General features: G+C 45.7%; 1 protein-coding gene across 8 annotated transcripts in view; it reads left to right on the top strand.

Annotated features, from left to right (window-relative positions):
* Positions 1–17,509, top strand: part of LOC147882731 (C2 domain-containing protein / GRAM domain-containing protein) — a 79,990-nt gene that overhangs the window by 16,574 nt on the left and 45,907 nt on the right. For all 8 annotated transcript variants that reach the window (XM_087400329.1, XM_087400332.1, XM_087400330.1 and 5 more), the window contains 3 exons: positions 16,211–16,286; positions 16,467–16,595; positions 16,706–16,752. In XM_087400329.1, the coding sequence (XP_087256455.1) occupies positions 16,211–16,286; positions 16,467–16,595; positions 16,706–16,752 (252 nt within the window). The remainder of the gene's footprint in view (positions 1–16,210; positions 16,287–16,466; positions 16,596–16,705; positions 16,753–17,509) is intronic.

Genomic DNA, 17,509 nt, shown 5'->3' with positions numbered 1-17,509 from the left:
AAAATGATAGTCAAGAACCGGTTTCCAATTCCTCGCATAGACGATATTTTGGACAGATTGAAAGGAGCCTCTATTTTCAGCCGCATTGATTTAAAAAGCGGATATCATCAGATAAGGATTCAGCCCCAAGATGTCCACAAGACAGCTTTTCGGACTACTTTTGGATTTAATGAGTTTCTGGTGATGCCTTTTGGACTTACCAACGCACCAGCTACTTTCAATCGAATGATGGACAGAATTTTCAGATCCCATAGGCACTTTACAGGTACTTTCTTTGATGACATTTTGGTCTTTTCTAAGACAGAAGAAGAGCACAAAGAGCACTTGGCTAGAAATCGTAAGCTTTTTATAAATGCCAAAAAGAGTGAATTCTTTCTTGACGAGATTCATTATCTTGGACACATTATTTCCAAGGAAGGGATTCGAATGGATCCAGCTAAAATAAGAGCTATACAGGAATGGCCAAAGCTCACCTCGGTACATGAAGTACACAGTTTTCTTGGACTTTGTTCTTATTACAGACGCTTCATCAGACACTTTGCTGACATAGCAGCCCCCTTACATGATTTGACCAAGAAAAACGTAGTCTTCAGGTGGGGAGAAAGACAAAGGATAGCTTTTAATGCTCTCAAAGAAAAGTCAACACAACTGAGCCCATTCTCATTGTTCCAAATTTACAGAAACTGTTGATGTGGACTGTGATGCATGTGGAGAATGTGTGGGAGCTGCTCTTCATCAAGAAGGCCGAGTCATTGCTTATGAAAGCCGGAGGCTGCGTGGTGCAGAGATGTTTCTCGGTGTCTATGAGAAAGACAAAGGATAGCTTTTAATGCTCTCAAAGAAAAGTCAACACAACTGAGCCCATTCTCATTGTTCCAAATTTACAGAAACCGTTGATGTGGACTGTGATGCATGTGGAGAATGTGTGGGAGCTGCTCTTCATCAAGAAGGCCGAGTCATTGCTTATGAAAGCCGGAGGCTGTGTGGTGCAGAGATGTTTCTTGGTGTCTATGAGAAAGAGATGTTAGCAGTTATTCATGCTCTAACTATTTGGAAGCATTATCTTCTTGGAGCTGATTTTACGATCAAGATTGACCACCAAAGTCTCAAGTATTTCCTGACTCAGACCAAGATTTCCAAAAAGCAGATGAAGTGGGCAAATTTCCTGTCCATGTTTCATTTTCAGATTCTTTATACACGAGGAGCTCAGAACAGAGTTGCAGATGCTTTATCCAAAAGGCCTAAAGCGAATAATGTCGCCATAGCATATCATCGGGACTTGAAAGAGCTCTACTTACAGGATCCAGACTTCGGAGAGATCATGAGAAATGTTCAGCAAGGAGTATCATCCAGCCATTATACATTGAAAGACGGGTTTCTCATGAAAGATGATCACCTTTGTGAGACTCAGATATGCGAGCCAAAGTTCTGGAAGAATGTCATGCTCCTCCTTATGCAAGGCATTGAGGCATTTTGTCTACTACTCAGGCCATCGAGAGATATTTCTTTTGGCTAGGGATGCGGAAAGACATTCATAAGTTTGTAACTGAATGTCTTACGTGCCAAAAGGTAAAGTATGACAGGCACAAGACCCGAGGACTTCTCATGCTGTTGCCCATACCACAGGGACCATGGGTCATCTTTGATCTTCCTAGATCCGGAAACGGGAATGATGGAATATGGACTATCATTGATAGGTTCGGCAAGCAGGCCCATTTAATTCCAGTAAGAAAAACCATTAAGGCAGAGCACATGGCCAGATTGTTTTTGGCACATATCTTCAAGCACCATGGGATGCCTAAGTCGATTGTTAGTGATCGAGACTCCAGGATAACTAGTTTGTTCTGGAGAACATTATTTGATAATATGGGGACGAAGTTGGACTTTTTATCTTCTTTTCATCCTCAATCTGACGGACAAAGTGAGAGTGCCAATTCCACGGTATTGGATCAAGTATCTTTCTCTTGTGGAATTTGCATACAATAACACTGTTCATAGTTCCAGCGGAAAAGCTCCATTCGAAGTTATTTATAAAAAGGTGATTTTGCCACCTATTCTCAGAACAAAGGATGAGATATTTGCAGCCGACCAGTATGTCCGAGGCTTAGAAACATCTTTCTCTCAAGTTCGGACAGCAATTGAAAGATCTCAACACAAGCAAAAGAAGGCAGTAACCAAGAATAAGTTTTATTGTTTTACTTTTGCTTTGCATTAGTAAAAAGAGAATTGTGGGGACGCCCACAAGGGACTAGAAATAGTCCAAGAACTAGAATGCATGCATTAGACTAACCTTTAATGGGTTAAAGTGTTGAATGTTGTTTGTGGCAATGTGTAGGACCAAGGAAAGTTCAAAGAAGCCCTAGAATTAGGAAAAGTGCAAAAAAGCATCCAGAAAGTGGGCGCTTATATGGAGGAGGGCCCCAGCTAGGTAGACAAGCTGGAAAAAGCAGCGCAATACTCAAGAAAAGCCCTAAAAGCAGCAGAAAAAGCTAGAAAGCTTGGTTTTTGTATAAAAGTAGCTTTTAGGAAGAACAAAAGCATAAAATAGCTTTTGAAAAGCACTAAAGCTAGAAATAGCTTTCAGAAAGCAGGTTTAGCTTTTTGCTAGGCCAAGTTTATAAAAGAAGAGCTAAAGAGCTCAAGATCATTGAGTTTTGTACTCAGTTCATGCTCTTGTGAAGAGTCAGTTGTACAAAGACTATTTTCTATTGCAATAAAGACCTTGGGGGGGGGCCAGCCTTTCTTTCTGGCCCCTGGTGCTATGTTCTTGCTTCTCTCCCTCATCTCCCAGCTACTCTACTTGTCGGCAATCACGTTTCAACAAGCTCTTCAGAGTTCCCATGCTTTGATCAAGTTCCGGTTACAGATTCTAGTGCAGGATCAAATTGCGATTTCTTCTACAGAGCCTATCTTGGATTGCGTGCCAGGTTCTTGAGCCCGAGAGTGTTTCCTTTGCTGCGATTTTGGTTTCTACGCGTGGATTGAAGCACGTAAGCGCCTGCAAGCCGTGCCCGGGAGCCCAAGAGGAATTTGCGATTGGTTTGAGGGCTGTTCTTTGGTTTAGTTACGGTTTCAATCAGTCTAGGTGATTGAAGACCTCACGAAGAGCCAATACCCTAAAAAACTTGAGGAACTTGAAATATTGCGAAATCAATGAAAAGAATGCAAGATATTATATATCAAAGGTAGAAAAGGTGTAAGCAACAAGGACAAGGCGACAAGCAAAACTACATAGCAACTTGGACCCTCAGGATCAAGATGTGGGATATAGGAGAACAAGATCCTAGCATTGGAAGAGACATGTACAGCATGGGGGGAGGCAAGTAGGAGCAAAAGATCGAGCTTTGATACCACTGCTGGATGTGGAGAGCAATGGAAGGAAGCTGGAATGCAAGGAGGACTTAGGAGCCAACAAGCTGAAAGAACTGAAGTGTACTGGCAATCAACGAAAGTCAACTTAGGACTAAAATGTTGTAAGTGTACTAGGTGTCCCAATAAGATTAAGTGTCCTAGGACTAAGTGTTTACAAGGACATACCATGGGTAGTGTCAACAAATCCTTCATGGTAGGATACAGAATTAGAATGAATTTTGGTCTATTGCATCAGCCATATACATTTCCTTTACTAGGGATATGCTGAATTTGCAAATTAAATGTGAAAAGAAAGTTTACCCATCGCATATGTTTTTCTTGGACCAAGGGTTGCTGCTTTAAGTCTTGCACATCTGATGATGAGTATGAGAATGAATTCAGCTTCCAAATCTTGAGATCATAAATAACCGCTTCTTTTCCATAATCATTGTATTCAATTCAGCCTCCTTAAGACTCCTGCTCTTGTATGCGATTTCGAGTAGGATAGAAGATAGTCTACAGGATGCCCTTCCTGCATTAAGTTTCCACCTATGCATCCTCTACTCGCATTAGCTATAACCACAAAAGGCTTTGAAAGGTTAGGCATAATAAGAATTGGTTGTGAGAGAAGAGCTTGTTTCAATTTGCTGAAGGCTGATTTTTAATTTTCTAACCAACTTTATCCCTACCCTATAGCTCCCTAAGCCTCTCCGTGAAATAGAAGAGGTTGAGTTTTGATCTAGAACAAGCTCCTCACCATTATGGGAACCCTACAGTTTTATTTTGTATATGGCTCTCCATTTAAATCACAGTTTAGTTAAGTATTTACAGAAGTTGACTGCTTGAAGTGCTTGTGTTGTGAAATCTCTTTCGTGGGAATATCTTTCTCTCAATTTTTCTAATGATATCAGAGACCAAGCTGTTCATTTAGCACTAGCCAGTTCCTTAAAGCATCTCCTCTCTTCTCCTCTACTATCTCGGAGCTTTGGGAGGGCTATAGGTTTTTTAATGTGGCAGGTATGACATCATCAATTGCAGGCTGAACTTTATAGAAGCAAGCAAGCTTGATGGCATGAACTACCCATTGTGGGGTGTTCACGATAAAGACTCAGCTCATAGCAAGGAAACTATGAGAGGCGTTGACTAGTGAGAAGAAGTCTCTAGCCTCCACTTTTGCTACATTGAAGAAGATTCTCAATTATGGGCGATGACGATGAGGTGACAGAATGGGAGGAGAAGGATGCACAAGCACTGGTAATGGCAATAGTAGACATCGTGATTCCACTTACAACCGCCGGTGGAAGCATAGACGATTTCTTGGGACCAATATGAGATTCAGAATCTCACCTATGTGATTGATTTCCAGTCTTTCTTCTCTCTCTAGGGCTGAGTGACAAAGATCCAATGTTGTGTCATACGTGAAAGTCACAGAGATTCAGGATCAGTTGCCTACAGTCGACAACACAGCTAAGTCGCAAACAACACTCGGTATAGATACGTGATAACCTTTAATGCAGCATCTAGCTATAATGGGGGTGACCCAAACTCTGCCCGAATGATCTGGTGAGGAACGTATGGCTTACCACGGATCATCTGTGATAACATGAGAACCTGTAGCCGCTCCACACTGGCCCACTCTGTATCTGACAAGTGTGGCTCCCGAGTCCCAACATGGGCTGCTGTACATCCCTGCTGGACCCTTTGGTCCGTGGATCCTGAAAGTGTGAGCGAAAGCACTACCTCTCTAGTTTGGCCAATGAAGCATATCCTCTGTTCAAGCGTGCCTGCATCGCGGGTCTCATAGTGAAGATGGGTTCAGAAAGGACAACCCCAAGATAAGTGTATGAGGAAACTACCTCAACAGGTGACCCATCAAATGCGAATTGCTCCTGGCGCATGATGGCTCGAGATGTATTGAAGACCATAACCTTGGTTTTACCTAGGTTGACCTTCAAATCATGAGACTCGCAAAAGGATTGTAGTGCATCAAGGTGTCTCTAGAGCCCCTCTGCTGAGGAAGACAAGAGAGCTGCGTCATCTGCGTAAAGGAATATCCGGATCAGCGTGTCCGCAAAAGAGCAACCTCCCTCCCCCTGTGTCTGCATCACTGTCTCAAGCTCGTCAATGTAGAGGCCAAACAAGTTAGATGATAATGGACACCCTTGTTTGATCCCGATAGTGCTTATGATCTCGTCTGTCCACTCAGATCTACCCGAACTCTGCTTGAAACTCTCTCGTAAAGTGCCATGACAGCCCAAGTGATCTCTTGGTTGTAACTTAAATCTTGTAGGTGCCGTATGAGGCGGGCTCTCGGGACTATGTCAAATGTCTTGCGAAAATCCACAAAGCAACAGTAAACCCTCTGCTTCCGTGCCCTCGCCTCCTCGATGATACATCTGAGTGTGAGAATGTGGTCCATGGTCCCATGATCACGCCGGAATCCGGCCTGTTCTGCTGCTCTAAGTCCTCGATACTTCGCAAATCTGCTGACCTCGGAATCAAGTACTGATGCATAAATCTTGGACATGACATGTCCAATCATAATGGTCCTGTAGTTCTCCGGGCTCATGGGATCCCTTGCCTTGTGGATGGGTGAGATAGTGTTAATGGTCCAAGTGCGTGGAAACCCCAAACAAACAGCTTCATTAAATAGCTTTGCTAAGATCGGGGCTAGGAGGTTAATCCCATATGCAATGAACTCAGTGCATAGTCCCTCATGATCCTTCCCTCAGCCATTATGAAGTTTCATTACGGCATCCTTTACCCCCCCCCCCCCCTTAGTGAAGAGGGTGCATGATTTGGGATGCTTTACCCCCCCCCTCTGAAGAGGGTGCAGGATGTGGGGTGTGGCATATGTGAGAGGTTAGGGACTGGCTCATTACGGCATCCTTTACCCCCCCCTAGTGGAGAGGGTGCAAGATGTGGGGCGTGGCATATATGAGAGATTAGGGACTGGCTGATTTGGGATATCATAAAGTGTGCGTGCATAATCAAACCACACCATAGTGTCAGTGAGTGGTGAGGGGGACCGTCCCTCTAGAAATCTCCGTCAAAAGTCCTTAGAGCTGTTACTGAACAAAATGTTCAGTAGCTCCTCCTCGTTTCGGCGAACAAAGTTTAGTTTCTTTCTGCGTACCAATCGACGGTCCTCGCGTAGCGTCTCTGGTTCGCTCGAAAGACTGTTTTTGGTTTCAAATTTGAGCTGACGGCATAAAGCCTTACACTCATCATCGTACCAGCTATTACAGGGTACGGTCCCAGGGGGTGGTGGGCGGGTGGAGCGGGTGATGTGGGGGAAAGCGTGAAGGACAACCTCGTGTGACCAGGGCAACACGATCCTCTAATAGGGCTGTGAAGTCAATGTAGGCGAGAAGTATGTACAGACGGCTAGAGTAAGTAGGTGAGTGATCGCGGTCAAAGCGTATATCATTGTAGGTGGAGTACGAACTCAATGGGGTGGGAAGTGCTGTGCGACGAGGAGTGGAAATTCTAAAGAAAAGATAGGTATGATCAGCCCTTGGAGGGAGAGGTGCTATGGTAAAGTCAGTGATGCGAGATGTGAAGGCAAGGGATCCCATGACGTAGTCAACAACACTGGAACCTCCCCCATGTGGAAAGCACATAAAACCACCTGAGGCGGGCCATCTGTCAAGACCATTATAAATAATGAGATCATGCATCCTGGCGAGGTCTAATAGGGCCTGCCCATAAGATGTGAACGGACCTCGTCTGTCAGTCGAAACCCGTAGCATACCTGCCTCCTCAAGGTCTATGTTTGGCAGTAGAGTGGAATCATCCTTGAAGTCGAGGAGTGGTGCCTTACGAGTGCCTGTCCTTGCGTCGAAGTCCCGAACTAGGAGGACTTCTTTGCGGCTAGAGAACTCAACAATGGACTGATAAAGAGCAGCAAATGGAGATGTGTCATCCTCACCTTGAATATCTCTGGCAAAGTGGGAGGTCTTAGGGGGGAAGTAGCAAACTGCAACAAACAGATCCCGGATGTCCGTGTGCTGAATCCGGATCCAAAGAAACCTGGAATGTGCATCTCTCTGCTCTGCTGAGATGGTCCCCAAAAGTGTGGATCTGTAAAGGAGTATGACTCCTCCTGACCCTCGAACTCCCCCTGTATCCCTCGTCTCATCTTTGTAGGCAGACTCCATGTATCCCCGCTGACTACTAGTAGTGGACGCTCTAGACTCTAATGTGTCTTTGTATGAAAGACTATGTCATGACCTGTATAGGATTCCGGGAAGTTCCTTGGTTCTGACCATAAGGTACCATTACAGTTCCAGATGGTGCAGGATAGGGTCTCAGATATCTGAGTCTCATAGACCCTGCCTCCCTATATGGGAGGGGAGGTGGGTGCTCGACGGGCGCCTATAAGGAGTCGTCCATCTCCTACTACTGTCCACTTCGCCTGCTTGCAGGCCCGATGCTGCTGTTGCAATAGGAAGCGCCTCTCCTCAACCTGTAGTGGAGTGAGGTCCTCATCCATGGAGATCGCTGGTTGGTCTCGTAGGGTTGACGTGCGACATAAAGCCGAAAGTCGTGCCTGAGCGTCATGGAACCATATGATCAGGGGTTGCTCTTGGTTGGGGTCTCTCCCCTCCTGCCATGCTTTCTCAATCTTGTGCTTAGTGACCCCCAGAGTAGTGGCCACGAAGGCCGTTGCATCTGCCATCAGTGTAGCCTCATTGCGTGGGATCCCATGTACTCTGATGTTGAGGGCCTTACTGGCTCTCTGCTGTTGCTCCAGGAGGGTAGCCAAAACGGTTACCCTTGCAGGTTCCCGTTTGGCTACGTCGACCCATTTGGATGTCTCCTTGATGGCAGATTGTATGCTTGCAATTTGTGCCTCCACAACTGGGGTGCTTAGTGGGACTGTGCATATAGCATTGACCTCCTGTCGAAGCTGTGAGATCTCCTGTCTGAGTCCCTGAATAAGATTAGCTTGGTCTCGGATAGCATGAGCCTGCTCTTGTATGAGACGCACCTGCTCCTGCGTGAAGTGTGTCTGCTTGTGTTTGAAGCGTGACAGCTCGTAGCAATCGATGTCATGGGTATGGGGATGTCACTACCAATAACTGTAGCTGAGGATGTAGAGGCTGTGGCTGGAACTGGAGCTGAAATGGAAACTGAGGCTGACACTGAAGCTGAAACTGAAACTGAGGCTGTCGCTGAAGCTGAAGATGAGGATGTAGCAGGGGCTGAGACTGAAGCTGAGGCTGAGGTGGACCCCGCCTTTGCTTTGTTATCAACTCTGAGTCCACTTCAGTTGAAGTGTGTGTTCACATCCTCGAGTTTCACTTGTGTTTGTTTCTTGTTTTTGTTGCCGTCTTTCTTGGCGACTTTATCCGTATCTTTGCCACCTTTCCCCATTTCTTTTGACTGATCCCGTGTTCGGTGCAGGTCTTAGTGTAGGAGCGGGAGCGGAAGCGGGAGCATGAGCCCCCCCCCATGGTGGGAGGCACACCCAGTCCCATGGGCTGAAAACAAAGAGGAAGTAAGAGGCTAGGGGAGAGGGGGAATTCGAGGCAAGAGGTTGGGGGTTTGGGCCTTCGTGTCATCTTTTGTTTGAGTCCCTAAGCTACTGGCTGAACTATTGTGACACCCCTCAAGAGAACTTGAGCTCTTGGTAGTCATCCTGTTTGCCTTTGCCATCACATCCAAACCTGCCTCTAGACCACAAAAGCTAGTTGGTACTGACCCGTGCCTCAAACTTGATATGAGTCACATAAATATTTGGTTTGAAGAGGGCTGAGAGTAGCCATTTCCATGGGCTGTCTTGAGCTTTCTAGCTAATGATCCTTGAGGGTTATTCCTCCTAAAGGAATGGAAATTGTCTTGACCAGCCTGTTTTTGGAGCTCCCAACTCATTGCCTAGGGAATCTCCGAAATAGGGGCTAACAACCAGGGTGGTGGTCTATACATCCATCGAATATGCCTCGCGGAAAAGGTGTAAAAGACACTTGTAAGCCAAGCCTTGTAGAAACGCTACCGCCTTTAGGCGGTCGATCCCGATCCTGGAGTACCACGCTCTCAAGTGGTGCGTAGAGTGAAGATGATGTCTTGCCAGATGGCGACTAGGGTAGCCGCCAAAGAGACAAGCTGGCTGCCCATGTCGTGACTACACTGGGCGACTCAGATGCTCCAAGCAGTGATGCTGGACATTGTCTCCCAAACACTATCCTTTGGCGAAGAAGTGTGATTAGGAAGGCGGCAGGTGTCGTAAATCTTTATCCGACTTGTTGGCCATGAATCCTGTAAGCTGGTGAAACTAGATCAATCAAGATGTCATGTCCCCCCTCCGTGAGCCATGTCACCATCCCCCATGTGAAATCCCTCTGTATTTGCGGTGTGCAAGTCGAATTCTTGAGGGCCCGCCAGCCAAGTCCTCTATGCCTAGTGGAGGAGGACCCTCTAGGGTTTCGCTCCTGGGGTGAGACCTTGTACCACTTGCTTGCCCTGGGGGGCTTTACTCTGCATCTCTGGATCAATATGCCTAGTCCGCCTCGTCCATGTTGCATGATCACTGTCTGCCATGCTACTCTAGCTTTGGTATTACGCGTGCCACTTGATCTTGCCCACAGAAAGTTACGCACCAAGCATCTCAACTGCCTCATACACCCATGGTGGAACCACCAACAGGATGCAATGTACCAGACCATGGCAAGGACGAACCTGGTTGACCACCAATGCGCTACTTGCTAGGGAGAGTTTGGCCGAGCTCCAGTACAAGAGCTTGCGCCGAAGGCTCTCTAAAATTGGGCGATCTGCTGCTTTGCTGAAATATCAACACCAAAAGTACCCCAATCTCGGATCCGGTAGACCTCCTTTGTGCCTGTATGAAGAAACCAATAGATTTGGTCTAGTTAAGCCTCACAATAGATAGACAAGGCCTCTCTGACCCTTTCAAGGTTTGTTGTTGAACCCCTCCACATACAAGGCTGTATTATTTGCAAACTCAGTTCAGCAACTCCTCCTCCTGTCGAATCGGGAGCCTTAGGCCTAACACTAGAGAGTGCAAAAAGTAACCTAGCGCCTCCGCTACAAAAGGAAGAGGAAGGGGCGAGAGGGCAGCCCTGCCTAACCGAGTGAGAAAGAGGAAAGGCCTCACCTGTGTGCCCTCTAATGATCACCTGGTTGGAACTGCTTGCATAAAGAGCAGAAACCCCTGTGGTCCACCTCTCTGAGAAGCACAGTCTTTGCCTGGTGCCATCCAAAAAGGACCACTCCACTCTATCATACGCTTTCTCGAAATCCAAGAGAAGGATGGCAAGAGGCTGCGAGTCCTCCGTAGCCCAATCCACTACCTCCCAAAACATGAAAATGTTGTCTAGGATACTGCGTTCCTAAACAAAACTTGTCTGTGTGTCGTGAATGATATCAGGTAAGTGGAACCTCAACCGCAGGCTCAGGACCTTGGCCAAGATCTTGTAAGCTGTATCAAGTAAGGTGATCGGTCTCCGTTGGTGAATGCCCGATCTATTTCCCCCTTCGAGATCAGGAAAATCCAACCTCTGCTCAAAGACCGTGGAAGGAATCTTGAGTCGAAGATCTCCTGGCAGGCCAACCTAAGCGGTCGAAAGAAACTCATTAACTTCGAGGGCCTTTAGGGCCTCCCAAAGTTCCTCATCCGTGAATGGAGCCTCTAGTCGTCTGCTCAAACTCTGCGTGGCTATTGATGGAACCTGCTCCCAAACTGCCTCTTGGGCTACAACAGTTGTGGGCGACTTCTCCTTAGACTAAAACAACTGTCGATACATCTGTGGTCAGCTCAAGGATCTCCTGAGGGCCAGTATGCATCTGCCCCTACCAGTCTCGATGTTGCTGAAGCTTGTGGTCTTGAAGAACTGCCTAGTCATCCTGTCGCCCTGTTGCACCTATCTAGCTCAGGAAGAGTGGTACAAGAACTTGGCCGGATGAACCTTCGTAGCCTATAGATCCAGCCGCACACTCATAACGGTCCCTGAGCCACTAGGAGCCTGGGTCCTACTATCTGGGTCTCTCTATGGATGGTAGGTTGCGGCGAAGTGCTCTCTCTCGCTCCCGAAAAGCGTGTCTCCATCTAAGGGTCTGAGACTGAAATTCCTGGCTACTGCACAGAATCTCATTTGCAACCCACGTCCTCTCTGGGCCCCTCCTTTGGGTGCCTCCAAATCTCAGCTACAGCCCGCTACAGCTTTGCCTCCTATAGAATATTCTCTGGAATGTGGATTCCCTTTTGGGGAAGTCCACATTGGGGCTGCTCTAAATAAAGGACAACCAGAGAATGATCTAACATCGTGGTGCGCACTAGAATGCCTGTAGAGCCTCCTTTGAGTAGCGCCCAATCCCCTACATAAAATCTGTCAAGGTGTTCTAGCAGTCCATTGTGCGTCCCCTGTGCGAAAGAAAAATTTAGGCTACTGGGGAGTCTAGTAATCTCCAAGGGTCTCTGCCACTGATCATAAAAATAAAATGCTCCCAAGTGCTTCTATCCGCTGTTGGCATCTCAACGAAAGAGGCTTCTCCCTACTTGTCCTTTGCAAACTCTAAATTGTTGAAGTCGCCTCCGACAATCCAGGAGTCCGGGCGGCGCTTTGTCAGCCGCCTCTAGTAAGGCGGTGTTGCCTGTAGACAGGTACATACACATTCAGGATCCCAATCCTGGACGCACCTACATGGAGACCCATCCAAACTGCATGACCTGTGATGAGCTCATCTTGTTCAAAAACCTTTGAGGCCATTGCCTGGGAAATCGACCTATAGACTCCCCCACTCCTACCAATTGCCTGGGACCAAAATTCTGGGCCCCTTCCAGGGAGGAGGTGATGGCGACGTGCAGTGTCCGTTGCTGAGAACATGTTGTTGGGATCTTTGTGATCAAGGGCTTGCTTTAGTAGCAGTCATATGATCATGTGTGTGTGTGTGTGTTGTGTGAAGCACACTTAGTGCTATGAGGTGTCTCGACCATGACACAGGTGATGATGTAATGCAAGGCTCCCACTTGGGGAGGTGCCTGTGATGTAGGAGTTATCTCTTATGATGTAGGAGAGGTGCCTATGATTTAGCCCGCCCTCTCTCTCATTCTATAAAAGAGAGGCTTTTCTCTCAAATCAATGGAACACACTCTTTGGTTCTCACTCCCTCTTTCCATGATGCACCTTTACTCTCCAACTCCCCAACATGTGGTATTAGAGCCACCTTGAGCCTCTAGTCCATTCTAGCTCCAAAATGCCACCTCATCATCTTCTTCTCCATCCTCCACCTTCTTCCTCTTTTGCCCCCTTTCTGCCTGATCACTGGAGGCTACTATTCTCAAGATCCGACCTTTCATTTCCAAAATCCTTTCAGGTGGAGCTCTCCCTTGCTTGGTTGCACATCCTCACCGGAGGGATCTGTAAATTTCCTTCTGCTGCTCGTGCTGGCAACATTATTGCCGTGCAAACTTCTTCAAAATTTGGCCGCTACAGTCACAATCCCGACCTGCCTTTTTAGCACAACTTAGGCGATGTTGAGAGCTTGCTGCTCATGAAATTTGAGCTCAAAACAAGAAGCGGTTGAGGAGATATCAATGTTTTATCAGCTCAGCTTGCAGCAGTTCTCCCAGGCGACTTGAGCGACCATTTCGCTCTTGTTGGAGGATCTTCTCTGCTACTGGGGGCTTCTTTTGCGACCGAAAGCCCCTTCAATAGCTTTTCCAGTTGTGTGAATGCTTCCCTCCAAGTTGATCTAGTACTCTGCAAGTCATTTTGGCAATTTTTTGACATTTGATGATAAAAATCAGTTCATGTGGGTGTTGAGGATGACTTACCGTTGGTAATACTTTCAGTTAGTAAATGCTTTTTCCGAATTCCTAGCTCTTGTTTCTCTTCCAATGCTTCATATGTGAAAGCAAAGAAGAAGAAACAAGCACCTAGATATATCAATAGAAAGGTGACAAAACTTGCAAAGCAAAAGTCATATTATTATTTTGATGCAAAAAGATTAGGATTCTCTGATTTTATGGCTTGCAATATGCACTTGTATGGTTGAGATTCATAGCCATTTGTAAGAGAGAAGACACTGCCTAAACATAAATGTAAGACCCTCTCATGGCCACCTTTAAAGATTTTATCTTTTAAGGTCCAACATCTTTGAACTTTTGTCAGTACTTGGTCATGCAGTCAATTTTGAGGTTCTCTGCCTGGAGTAGTACTCCAAAAGGAATGTTATGTTTTTTAGTCCTTATGTCTTTGCAAATCACCTCTGGTCACCATATGATATAGGCCATGTGATATGTGTTTGCCTCTATGGTACCTCTTACAGACATCAGAAACTAGGTCCAAACAAAGGCCTAAGATTAGTCCTTGTACATGCAAGGGAGAGAACAATTTCAGGGGGGGGGGGGGTGGGGGGGCGCTATCCCATTTTGTAAACCTTGACCCTTGGGCACCTTTTGCTAGCATGGGATCCTAGCCATAGATTTATCCTTGACCACCATGAGATGGCCTATGAAAGTATGTGACTAGATGTATCCTTGACATAGCATAAGGCAAACCCTCGAAGGGGGGTATGTTGGGATATGTGTGATCAAGGGCTTGCTTTAGTAGCAGTCATATGATCAGACTGCTCTTGAGCTGTTGTGGGGCCCTGGGTCCTATCGTCTTGATAATCTTTCTGTTGTCTCTGTCTATCCTGCCGGGAGGGGGGGGAGGTGAGGTGGCTAACTCTGGCCTCTCACCCATCTGCCTGCACCTAAGACACTGGCCTAGCAGCCTGGAAACCTCCCATCTCTATCGAAGTGTTCCCCCCTCAAGAGTCTCTAGGGGGGTTAATCTCTCGTAGGGACTCCGGGCTCTCGACAACCAGCTGGAGCCGTGGGACTCCATCATCTTCCACGACTGATGTTGCCGACTCCGTGGGAGACTCCAAATTTGCACCAAACTCTTGTCCAATGGAAGGAAGAATGGCCCTATATTCCCTTGGAAGCCTCGGCATTCAGAGCGTCACTGGGAAGGGGGGGCATGGTGAGTCGAAATCCATGTTCTCCACTATAAACCCGTGGTACTAGGGAAAGAGGTACACCAAGTGAGGGCCCAGGAGAATGGGGCTTGGCTCCATGAGTGCCAGGGTGGTGTCGGGGGAGCTCAACTGGAGGGATAAGACGCCTCTTCCATAGATGGTGACCTCTGGATATAGGCTTGAGGCTTGGAAATTTGCATTTGTGCAAAACTCTTTTATTTTTTTGGGATTTATTGCCTTGTTTATTGAAAGCAATAGCCAGCAATGATTTGCTTGGGATGATTTCAATGGAGGATGAGCTTGATGGCACCAACTATCCTACGTGGTCGTACATGGTGTGCCACCTGTTGGTGCCAAAAATAGTTGGGGTATTGTTGTAGGAACTGATATGAGACTTGTGTTGTAGGCACCCGTTGCCACTTCACCTGTCTCCATTTGGGACTTCTCCTAAGAAAATAAAGAGTAATCTTTATTAGAATTGACTCCGGTCAAAGAATGGTGAAGTTGGTTAACCAAGAATAAGTTTTATTGTTTTTACTTTTGCCTTGCGTTGGTAAAAAGAGAACTGTGGGGGCGCCCACAAGGGACTAGAAATAGTCCATGAACTATAATGCATGCATTAGACTAACCTCTAATGGGTTAAAGTGTTGGTATTTGTTTGTGGTATTGTGTAGGACCAAGAGGAGTGCAAAAAGTCCCTAGAATTAAGGGAAAAGTGCAAAAAGCAGGTCCTACAAAGCAAAAGGCACCAAGAATGTGGGCACCTACTTTATGGAGGATCCCACAAGTCAAAATCAGCAAGAAAATCCAGTGCACTTTTTAATAAAAGCCTCCTAAAGCTGATTTTAGGGAAAGCTCAGCTTTCTGAGAAAGTATGCCTTAGGCTATGGGTAATCCCAACTACTATACTTTTGTTCATCTTGTCACATGTTTTTGTAGGAGGAGCAGGTGCACAGGTGGGGCATCTGCCCTTATATTCCAGCAGACCCCTACCAAAATGTCCACCAATCTTGCACTTAGCCTCTGCCTTGAGTGCCAAATGGATCCTCTCTTTGACAGTCTTCACACTAAATCTATCTAAAACTTGACACAGATGCCTGAAAGCCCTTGCATGCTCATCCTTTTGTGCGTGATGGCATGAACCTTGATTATTGTTCTCCAGAAAAGCAGCAAGATTTAGGGCTCCTGGCTTGGAACAGAGGCTGTGGAAAAAGAAATAATCTCCCTGTAAAGGAAGATATATGCAAGCAGTCAGTTCATAGTGTCAAGGGTTCAGCTGGAACTGATGATATGTGTGATGGGATGATATTGAGCTAGAATTTGGTGGTGTCTATAAGGCCCTCCAAAGTACTCAGATGGATGTAGAACAATAGAAAGCTTATGAGAATTGTCGATATTCATGAAGCACAGATCTAAACACAGCCACTTATGGATCAAATTCTGTCAGCCCTAGGATGAATACGGTTTCATGTTAAAATTTCCCATATTGCATATGTTTTTTCCTCATTTTACATAGGTGTGTTTTAAGTTAGTGGACACATTCACTGGAAATATGTTAGAACTGTTTGAAGATACTGGGTCTCTTTTCTCACAATCTTTAAAGTGAAAAGTCAATTATCTGCTAGCAGAATTCCATAGAAGTGGAATGGAAAGGAAATTGCAAAGAATTTGATGTGGTCAAATTGGCGCTACCATGTGAAATTTGGAGCCAATCTCAATGTTGGAGAACATTTTTCTCTTTTCTTGTCACCACTTTGAATTTGTCAATTCATTATACTTGTTCTACTACCTGTCAACATGTCTTTTCTTAAGAAATTTCAAGTCACTGTGGTGTGACATTGTCATCGAATCTAAAGTAACTTTTTTGATGAAGTTCTTTGGTGCAAGGGTCAAGAAACCCTATGTGGGGTGAAGAATTTGACTTCTACGTTGAGGAGCTTCCAGCCCAGGTCATCTCCTTTATTTTGCTTCCTTTTGAAAAGGGTTTCCAAGCTGTGATATGGCTTCTTATATTCATATTAGTCTCCTCAGAATTGTACTGCTTCACATTACCTATGAATGTGCCTACTTTGATAAAGCTTGAAGTGTCTCATCGTAATTTTGTTGCTACAATTCATTGTGATTGGCAGATAAAGATTGCAATTCATGACTGGGACATAGTTTGGAAAAGCACAATGCTTGGGTCTATGACTCTGCCAATAGCAGCAGAAGGACAAACAGAAGCTGTTTGGTATACCCTAGACAGTCCATCTGGGCAGGTATCTAGAGCATTTGTAAAGATGTATTTCATGTATCCTTCTCTTACCAGTGGTCAGATGGCACAATCTTCTGTTGCTCTGATATTTCACAATCATCGTGTGAAATGCAGGTTTGCTTGCAGACGACCACAAAGCGGTACCCTGTTAGTGCTTCTGGGTAAAATGTCTGATTTAGAAAGTCTTTCTTATAGATTTATTTCTCAGGAACCTGAACTTCCCTCTATTCTTTGCAGCATATCAGTGAACTTTTTGGAAAGTTTTTGGCTTTTACAAAAGTCAAATGGAGATACTTGTTTGTGATAATTTTTTTGATGTCAGACTTTCTATCCAAGTGTGTCCAGCTATATAGGCAGAGATTTGACAGGGAATCAGTTTTGGAAAGTAAAACCAAAGTCTATGGAGTTGCCAAACTTACTGGCTTGCTGTAGAAAAATGGCCAGAAAAACCAAATCTTCATATGCCTTGTCGGAGAAAAGTTTATGTAATGCTGGAGTTTGTTTCAGTCTTAGTGGAGAAAAATCTCCACACAGCCTCCAGATAATTGAGCTTCTTCTGGATCAGCTTAATGGCATAATTCCATTTGGTTTGGTTCTTGTGCTTGCATTGTTCTGAGAAAAATTAGAGGTTGGAGAAAAAGCCAACATGATTCTCAGAAAGTTGAGGAGCTTTATCTGCCCTGATATAGAAGACCATGCCCCTGATTTATGCCGCCCCATTGCAATAGACAATATTAACCTAATCATTAAGTCTGTGTGCAAGATGAAGGGGCCACGATCCACACTTGCAGATATGGATCTGCCACAGCAACTGGGGGAATCTTTTATTTCACACTACTGATGCTTGCCGCTTAGAGTGTAGGCCAGGGTCTGTCAAAAGTGCCATTATGCCTATCATGAGAAGCCATTGTGGTAGGC

This window comes from Dipteris shenzhenensis, chromosome 29, assembly GCF_047967505.1.
Source record: "Dipteris shenzhenensis isolate YYH24624 ecotype China chromosome 29, Dip_SZ_1.0, whole genome shotgun sequence".
Classification (NCBI taxonomy): Eukaryota; Viridiplantae; Streptophyta; class Polypodiopsida; order Gleicheniales; family Dipteridaceae; genus Dipteris; species Dipteris shenzhenensis.
The sequence above is the reverse complement of the archived record's forward strand: the minus strand, read 5'-3'. Positions and strand labels throughout refer to the sequence as shown.